Here is a 10190-nt window from a genome sequence, read left to right on the forward strand (position 1 = left end):
AATTGCCTCTAACATGATACTAAGGAGACTACTGGAAAATATTAAACAACAGAGAAGAAAAAGCTTGCTAACGATGCTACAGAAGATCAGTAAAAGCATCAAAAGAAATCTAAACCCTAGAGAAAAAGTGGAAAGAGGAAATTCTCTGGAGTTATTTGATTGGAGTTGTGATGCCTGTATTTGCTGTCCAGACATTATGCACTATGTGACGAATGTCTCCTTCATGGCTTCTTTCTGAAGAATCTTCTGAGAGCTCCCATCAGATCCTTATTCCTCAGACTGTAGATGAAAGGGTTCAGCATGGGGGTGACCACACTGTACATCACAGATGCTCGTGCAGTTGACTGTGAGTTTTGGGTAACAGAAGAACTAAGGTACACACCCAAGAGTGTAGAATAGAACAATGAAACAACTGAGAGATGAGATGCACAGGTGGAGAAAGCTTTGTACTTCCCTTGTGCTGATGAGATTGCACGGATGGAGGTAACTATCTTAGAATATGAGTAAAGGATGCCAGCCAGGGGACCACCACCCAGCAGTACAGCTGCAAAGAACATCACCATGTCATTAGGGAAAGTGTCATTACAGGCAAGTAGAACCAGTTGATTAAGCTCACAAACAAAGTGGGGAATTTTCAAGTCAGTACAGAAAGACAGCCGCAATGCCATTGAACTCTGTAGCAAGGAATTCAAGGCTGTTGTGATCCACGACCCAAGAACCAGCAACCCACAGAGGTGGCGATTCATGATGACTGTATAGTGCAGAGGGTGACAGATTGCCACGTATCGGTCATAGGCCATCACAGCTAGAAGAAAGTTGTCCAAAACTCCAAACAGGATGAAAAAGTACACCTGAGCAATGCAGCCTTCATATATTATCTCCTTGTTCTGTGTCTGGATATTCACTAGCATCTTGGGGATGCTAACAGAGGTAAAACAAATGTCAGCAAAGGACAGGTTAGAGAGGAAAAAGTACATGGGCGTGTGTAGACTGGAATCTGTAACTGTGGCAATGATAATGAGCAGGTTCCCAAGCAGAGTGGCCAGGTACATGAACAAAAACAGTCCGAAAAGGAATGGTTGCCATAGCGGATCCTCTGAAATTCCCAGGAGAGTAAATTTCAAAGTTTGTGTGTCATTTTTCAACTCCATGTATCTAGTATGACAAAAAAGGGAAAAGTAACCTGATGGAATTACATTGTTATCTATAACACTATGCAATGTTAAACAAAAAAACTACAGTACTGTAGCTCCTGTTTTGTGTCCGAGCGTGGATCTTTTTGGGGCAGTCTCTGGTATAATTCACTTGCAACTGCTCTCTTACTCTAAGCCTGTACCCAAGAAGACTTGGAATACAAATGTTTCCGATGAATGTTATAGTTGGGAAATACACTTTAATATGGGCCATGCTCTACATATACCCTTGAGAGTATATTTTACCGTGATCATTTTCTACCCAGTGATTAATTAGATGTAATGCATTTGCTTCATGAGCAAAGACAGATACAGATTTTATTTTTAAAAATGTCTCTAGGGGTTAATATTTTCTAATTATCTCCAGTGGTTCCTGAGAGACAGAAAGGAAGAAAAGCTTTCTTGATTCTGACTGCACTTCAAACCCAGTCATATCCCTCGAGGCATCACAAGAACAATAACCATCAAAGCGAAGTACTCAGAAGAAAACCTGTTTCATCACTTTGGTGCTCACATCCTCACAGACTGAGCTTCCATTTGGTCACAAAATGCAAAGGGAAGAGAACAGCACATATAAAGTCTAAAAAATTTTTTCTGCTACATATAAGGTTAATTTAAATTTTAACTTACACATAATAATTGAATGTGTTGAATTAAACAATATATTTATAGTGCTATATACATCTATACATGACACAATAACCAAGTCTAGATAATCTCTATGTCTACCATCATGAATTCCTGTGTTTCAAGCATTCCAAATATTCTCCTCTACAAACTGTGAAGTTTATGGCACTTAGCTACAGTCATTGCGGTGCACTAAGTAGGGCACAATCTCCTTCATGTCTCGATGTGACCTCCTGTCTTACTATTCACGTTTTCATCTCCCTCAGTTCTTATTTGTTGGCCTCTGAAAATTCTGATATCCTCAATTTTGTGATAAAAAATGTCCTAGGATTCACAGGGAAACATCAGTCTTTTTAGTTTTGTGTCATGCACCAGATATAGAAAGAGAAATACCAATGATTTAGCAAGTGAACAATAGCAGGTTAGACCTCCATCATCCCATAGAGTATATTTTCTGTCTTGCTCTGGGTTTTCAAAATTTATCTGTTTGGATAAATAGCACAGGAGCACTGTAATTGTGACTGCTATCTTCAAATTCTATAAACAAATGCTATATTATGTTTACTATATTGTAATTAAGTCCTGTACCCACGAGCATTGTTCTACTTTTTACACTAAACCAAGTGCTGGATGTGCATGATCCCCGAGGACATTGCACCTTATGCACATTTATTACAGTCTACTTTATACCGAAGTTGTATGAGAAGTATTCGGTTTTACTTTCATTTCAATATTGGTTGACCAAACACATTTGCATTATTTGGAATAAGGGTTTTAAAAGAAACACTTAGTATTTGTAACAAAAATAGTGGAAGAAGAATAAGGTCAGATTTAACTAATTCATGCTAAACCATTTGGATTAAACAAATTAAATAGATAAACAACTAATATTTTCAAGAGGAATTTATAACTGAATTATAAATAACCTATTAATAAATGAATACCATAATGTTTCTTAAACATTGTGGTGCAAAATACACTCTCAGTAACTATTTATTAAATGAGTTGGGAATCGAGTCTCAGTGCATTAGATACGTAACACATAAATTTATCTATATGTTCTATCTTTTTAATTTAAAAAACTAAGTATATCCATTTCTCTCTTCTTTTTAATCATTCTAACCCTTCCCATGTTCTTTCCTTATCACTCTTTCCAAGATTCATGCCTTCTTTTTTCTTATTACAAATATATATATATATATGTAGATAGAGATTCATATATTCATAAATAGATAAATACAATCTGCTGAGGCTGTTTAGTGTTGCCTAGGTTTATATTATTTCAGCAGGGAATGCTTGTTGAGGAAGCTTAAAGATTTAACTGAAAACGTGAAAGTATAGCTATCAGTCTAGAGGAAGATGAAACCAGTCCTCTAGATAACATATTATATAATGTCAAAATAAAAAAAACTATGTAAACAAGCAATACATTTAAAAAAACACTAAAAAGATCCACGAAATCATAGATTTCATGAACAAAATTATCTACATTGTTGCAAAAACTCAGTAGTAAGAAGAGAGAACAATTTAACAAAGAGGGAAAAGCCTAAAGTAAAAACTACTTGGGAAGACTCATGGCATAAGTTTAGTATAAGCTAATCAAACTGATGTTTCATCTCAGAAATAGGGAGCATCCTCATTTCACTGTGTTCCTCCACAGTTCATAGGATGCTTCTCTATCCAGCAAATTGACTATAAAGACTCTTAGGTAGAGGTTCCACATGGAGAAAAGTCCTTTTTCTTCAGATGACTGCATCAGTGGATTAATCAGACAAGTTTTAAGTGGCTGCTGACAACTGCAGCCTCCTGGATAAGTCACTCTACGTGGCCTTGCTTTTGATCTCTGTCTCATTTCTGTCACAACTGCTGAGACCGCAGACTCACCTGGATAGGGCTTCTGGATGGAAAGACACTGATTAGAAATCTAATTTTCTCCCTGATGGCTGAAAATAAGAACTGGAGATAGTTTTACTATGGCAGGGAGGGGTCATGTATTAATTTCCAAATTAGGTGAATATGCTAAAGAAAACAGAAATGCTCTGTCCACAGCAAGGTTGAAATGTGGAGGCAAAGGTTGGGGAGATATTTAAAATTCTCTATACCTGCATATTATATACACCATTCCCTCTTGTTATCTCCAATCCTGATTACATCATTTTCCTAGGGGACTTTGCTCTTCTTAGAAATGAGTTTTTCTTGTGGAGTCTCTGTTCCCAAGATACCTGATTAAGTGTCAAATGAATCAGATGTGATTTATTCATCTCTGTTTGTCTACTTTCCAAAATATAACCTACTAAGACCATGACATCACTTTGGCTAAATATATCAATCTTTCTTTCTTTCTTTCTTTCTTTCTTTCTTTCTTTCTTTCTTTCTTTCTTTCTTTCTTTCTTTCTTTCTTCTTTCTTAGATTTAATATTTTGGATACAGTGTTCTGCCTGCTTGTATCACTGCAGGCCAGAAAAGAGCACCAGATCTCATTACAGATGGTTGTGAGCCACCATGTGGTTGCTGGGAATTGAACTCAGGACCTCTCTGGAAGAGCAGCCAGTGCTATTAACCTCTGAGCCATCTCTCCAGTCCCTTCTTTATGTTTCTTTTGTGTCTCTTATGCTGAATAGGCACTGTAATGAATAGGTCTCATGAATCCTTCAAAGCCTTGAAAGTTTGGATATACAATTGTTAATCTCTATGAATTTTATTATTCTTGTCTTAAACAAGGGGGCAATTTGTGATTTTTTTGACCAAATTATAATCACAACAGTCCATGGTTTCATTGTCCTCATTATAAAACAATTACAATATTATAATAGTCTGGAAGAGAAAACACTCAGCCCTTTTCATTATAGTCTCAAAGCTAAAACAGGTGAGGAGTGTGCCATGGAAACTAATAGGATGGAAACTATTATCCTTCAAATCAATCAAGACATCGGCAATATTCAGAAACACAAGAAATTCATCGCCCTTAAATCACCACTGCTCAAAATATTTAAGAAATATTACAGAACTATGAAAACGAATATCAAATTCATGGAACTAAATGAAATCAAACTATGTCAAAGTTCTACTGATTCAATTTACCATTTCAGAGAGCCAGATTTTATATTTGTTGATTCTTTATACTATCTTCACTTGTGTTTCCTGATTTTTCCATATTATCTTTGCTTTTTCTTCCAGTCTTCTGTATTTGGATTGGGTTTGTTCTTCTTTTTCCAAATTCTTGAGTTGCATCATTGAGTTATTTATTTGTGTCAGTATTTTTTAATAATGGAACATCCTGTTATGCTTCCCTCTCACGGCTGTTTTTGTGCCATTTTCCTGTACTGTTTTCATTTTATTTTAGTTCAGAAATCTTTATGTTTCTCTTTGGATTTCTTCTATGACTCATTCATCATTATGTTATTCAATATCCATGGGTTTGTTTAATTTCTAGGGATTCTTTTGTTATTGATATAAGTTTATTACATTGTGGTCAGAAAAGATACACAGAATTATTTCAATTTTTCTGAATTTGTTAACATTTATAATCACATTTTAATTAAAATAAAATTCCATCACTCTCCCTTTTCCCTTTTCTCCACCACCTCCTCCCTGCCCCTCCCTTCAGCAGGTGCCATATGCCTCATTCCCAGTTTGATAGTTATATTTCATAAATTATCATTACATATATTTTTAATATGTGCACAAATATAAAAATTCAACTTCTGAATTTATTGTTATTATTTATGTGTATGTGTTCCTAGAGCTTACTATTATGCATTAGATCACCAATATGGGTCTCTTCCATGGGAGAGGTTAATTTGTCCTCTCTTAGCTGTTATTTCTTATCTGAAGGTCTTTGTCTACTGATAAAACCTAATGATATTTCCTCCCATTCCACATAAACATATATATTGATATTGTCATTGTTCTGGTCTTGTTTACGTGGCCATTCTATTTTACAGCAGACTTCCTGGTATTCTGGTTATTAGGACCTTTCCACACTCTCTTCCCTAATGTTCCATTAGCAAGAGATGTCAGAGCTATGATGGAACTGTATCCACTGGGATTGGTCTCTTCATTGTGTCCAGCTATGGTTCTCTGTGATGGTCTCCATTGCTATAAACAGAAGCTTCTTTAGTGAGGAGCAATAGATACACTTCTCTAGGGGCATTACGATAAGTTTTAGAAGTGTGCTCGTTCAGCAAAGTGTCACTGGTAGATTCTCCTCTAAGACCTCACTAGCTGTGGAAACATGGCTAGATGTCTAATAATAGACATGATTTGTCTTCTGTTGAGTATTTCTTACATTTAATCAAACAGTTGATGAGTGTCACTAATTGCATTTCATGAATATTTAGCCATGTTGTTAATTGCTGTCATTCATAGGATTCAGAGCTGCATAGTACCATCAGTTGACTATCAGGTACAGTGATACACACTAGATCTACTCATTTTAAGTATAGTGTAAGAAACACTAGCCAGTGTGACAAGGCAAAAAAGAAATTAGAAGCATATAATTAGGAGTCAAAAAATAGTCAAATTATCCCAATTCGTAGATGGTACTAAAAGACAGCAAAAGCCCATCAGAAAAAAATTAGAGAAAATCATTAATTTCAACAAAATATCAACTTTCAAAAATCAATAGACTTTCTAAATATCACCAACAAGTACTGAGAAAGAGATCAGAGTCACACACTCATTTACAATAACATCAAAGACAGTAGATGCCTTCGAATAGACCCAACAATAGATGTGAAAGACTTACACAAGGAAAACTTCAAATCAATAAATAGATTGAGAAAGATACTGAAAAGGGGAAAAACATCAGTGTTTATAGATTTAAAATTAATATTATGAAAATGACCATTCCACCAAAACCAATTGTTGAAATAAGAGCAGTGGGCTGCGTCCCCAGCACCCCAGCTGCCCGCACTACTAGCTTTACCCGAAAGAACAACACACAAACTATTCTTTTAAACACTGCTTGGCCCATTTCTATCTAGCCTCTTCTTGGCTAACTCTCGCACCTGGACTAGCCCATTTCTTATAATCTATGTAGCCCACGAGGTGGCTTACCAGGGAGATTCTAGTCTACATCCATCCTGGGTCGGAGCTTCATCACGTCTCCCAGGGAGAGCGGAGCATGGCGTCTCTGTCTGAGCCGTCTTACCTCGAGAGGAGAGCTGTCGAGTCTCTGAGCTCACTTCCTCTTCCTCCCAGCATTCTGTTCTGTTTACTCCACCCACCTAAGGGTGGGCCTATCAAATGGGCCTAGCAGTTTCTTTATTACTTCACCAATGAAATCAACAGATTGATATATGACACTCCCACATCACTTCCCCTTTTTCTGTTTAAACAAAAAAAGGCTTTAACTTTAACATAGCAAAATTACATATAACAAAACAGTTATTAAGCAAGAATTACAGTTACAATATTTGTATCTACCTTATCTTTTATCATAACAACGGAAAACTATAACTATAACTATCTATTTATTCTTCAACTCCAAAGACTCCAGAAAGATACAATATTATCTAAGCAAACAAGAAATAAACAACTTTTAAAACTCTAGAAATGACAGAGACATCTCTCTGCCTGTACAGTCACCCAAAGTTCCTCTGTACCATTGGGGCATCCATCTTTGGCCTACAGGCCCTTAGTTTCCAGCAGACATTTCCACAAAGCAGGAAATTTCAAAGGCAGTCACTATCTGCTTGTCCTGAAGAATGTCTTGCAGACTCTTTCATGAATCAGGAACCCCGAATGATCATCTCACCTTAGGCAAGTTCAGTAGTCCTCTCTCTGTGGGTTCTCTGTGTCCAGTTTATGCAATAGTCCAGGCAAGAGCAGTTTCTTGCCCAAATGGCTATCAAACTCCATAAGGTGCCTCTTCGATGCCCATCTTCCTCTTGAAGTACATTGGTGCTGCCAGGAGCAGAGTGTCTCATTGTCATGAAAAGTCCTCAGTTATTAAAACATTAAATGTCCTATTCTGTAATCTTTGAAAGGCATGAAGAATATCTATCTAAAATATATCTCTATATATCTAGAAAATCTAACTAACATGACTACAAGCTTTACTATTATCGATGATCATCCATTAACAACCTATATTTCTTAATTATACAGTACATATTTAAATGAACTACACAATCACAATACCTTAATCAAAATCACTTCTTATAGCTTATGGGGGCCAATTACATTCAAGTCACCTCACCTATTCTTGTCAATATATAGGTTATCTAAACAAAAACTAAACAGAGAAATGCTGGAGATAACTGACATTATAAAGCATATAGATTCTGACAGATATTTACAGAACATTTTACTCAAAAACAAAAGAATATATCCTCCTCTCAGCAGCCCATGAAAATTTCTCCAATATTGTCCACATATTCAGACACCAGCCAAGTCTCAACAAACACAAGGAAGTTGAAATAACACTCTGCAACCTACCTGACCAAAATGGTTTAAAACAACTACAGAAAACTTATAAGTTCATGGAAACTGAACAACTCACTACTGAATGAAAAACAGCCCAAGACAGAAATTATTAAAGATATTAATGAAAATAAATGAAAATGCAATATACTCAATCTTACAGGACGCAGTGAAGGTGGTTCTAAGGGGCAAGGTAACAACACTAAGAGACTACACTAGAAAACAGATATCATAAGAGTAACTTAATAGCATGCCTTGAAAGTCTTGGACAAAGGTAAGAAATCATACCCAAATGGAGTAGATGGCAGGAAATAATAAAACAGAGGGATGAAATCAATAAAATGCAAACAACATCAAGAATCAATGAAACTAAGAGTGGGTTCTTTAAAACAAATCTGTAAGACTAAGATACCCTTGGTCTTTAAAAGTGTAGAAGGAGCAGCGGGCTTGCTCTTCGTCCTGCCTGACTCCCACATGGCTAGTTTTATACCCAAAATAACAACACACAAATTGTATTCTTTTAAACACTGCTTGGCCCATTAGCTCTAGCCTCTTACTGGCTAACTCTCATATCTTGCTTTAACCCATATCTAGTAAACTGGGTAGCAACACGAGGTGGTGACTTACCAGGAATATTCTAGCCTATGTCCATCTTGGGTTGGAGCATCATCGTGTCTGACCCACGTCCCTTCTTCCCAGCATTCTGTTCTGTCTACTTCACCCACCTAAGGGCTGGCCTATCAAATGGGCCAAGGCAGTTTCCTTATTAACCAATGAAATCAACACAAAAAGAAGGCCCTCCCACATCATAAAAGCATCTAAAAGGCAGGGAGAGAACATCCAAATCAATCAAACTAGACATGAAAAATGGGACATAACAACAGATTCTGAGGAAATTCATAGAATCATAAGGGCATAGTTTAATAGCCCTGTACTCCATTAGTTGAAATTATAAAAGAAATGGATACTTTTCTTGGTACACTACAAAAGTTAAATTAAGATCAGATAAACAATTTAAACAAGCCTACAATACAGTATAATAGAAGATGCAATTAAAGGTCCACCAACCACAAAAACCTAAAGCTACAGATTCAATGCAAATCTACAGATTCAGTGCAACCCCCATCAAAATTCCAACATGATTCTTCACAGATCTTGAAAGGACAAATTTAAGATACACATGGAGAAGTCATTGTTTTTTACCACAGCATAGTACTCTAATGTGTAGATATTCCACACTTTCTTCATCCATTCTTCCATTGAAGGGCATCTAGGTTGTTTGCAGGTTCTGGCTATTACAAATAATACTGCTATGAACATAGTTGAACAAATGCTCTTGTCATATGATAGGGCATCTCTTGGGTATATTCCCAGGTGTGGTATTGCTGGGTTCAGGGGTAGGTTGATCCCAAATTTCCTGAGAAACCGAAACACTGATTTCCAAAGTGGTTGCACAAGATTGCATTCCCACCATCAATGGATGGAAATAGAAAACACTATCCTGAGTGAGAACCTTCATCTGGTGATGGATGGAGATAGAGACAGAGACCCACACTGGAGCACTGGACTGAGCTCCCAAGGTCCCAATGAGGAGCAGAAGGAGGGAGAACAAGAGCAAAGAAGTCGGGACCACGAGGGGTGCACCCACCCACTGAGACAGCGGAGCTGATGTATTGGGAGCTCACCAAGGCCAGCTGGACTGTGACTGAAAAAGCATGGGATAAAACTGGACTCTCTGAACATGGCGAACAATGAGAGCTGATGAGACGCCAAGGACAATGGCAAGGGGTTTTGATCCTACGTCATGTGCTGGCTTTGTGGGAGCCGAGCCAGTTTGGATGTTCACCTTCCTAGATATGAACGGAGGGGGGAGGACCTAGGACTTACCACAGGGCAGGGAACCCTGACAGCTCTTTGGACTGGAGAGGGAGGGGGAAAGGAGTG

The 10190-nt window shown here is 37.3% G+C and overlaps 1 protein-coding gene across 1 annotated transcript; it reads right to left on the reverse strand.

Moving 5' to 3' along the window:
- Positions 1-221: 221 nt before the first annotated feature.
- Positions 222-1151, reverse strand: LOC142839969 (olfactory receptor 7A40). The gene has a single exon (XM_075956421.1). The coding sequence runs from the start codon at positions 1149-1151 to the stop codon at positions 222-224; it is 930 nt and encodes a 309-aa protein (XP_075812536.1).
- Positions 1152-10190: the final 9039 nt, after the last annotated feature.

Source organism: Microtus pennsylvanicus, chromosome 1 (assembly GCF_037038515.1).
Source record: "Microtus pennsylvanicus isolate mMicPen1 chromosome 1, mMicPen1.hap1, whole genome shotgun sequence".
NCBI classification, from domain to species: Eukaryota; Metazoa; Chordata; class Mammalia; order Rodentia; family Cricetidae; genus Microtus; species Microtus pennsylvanicus.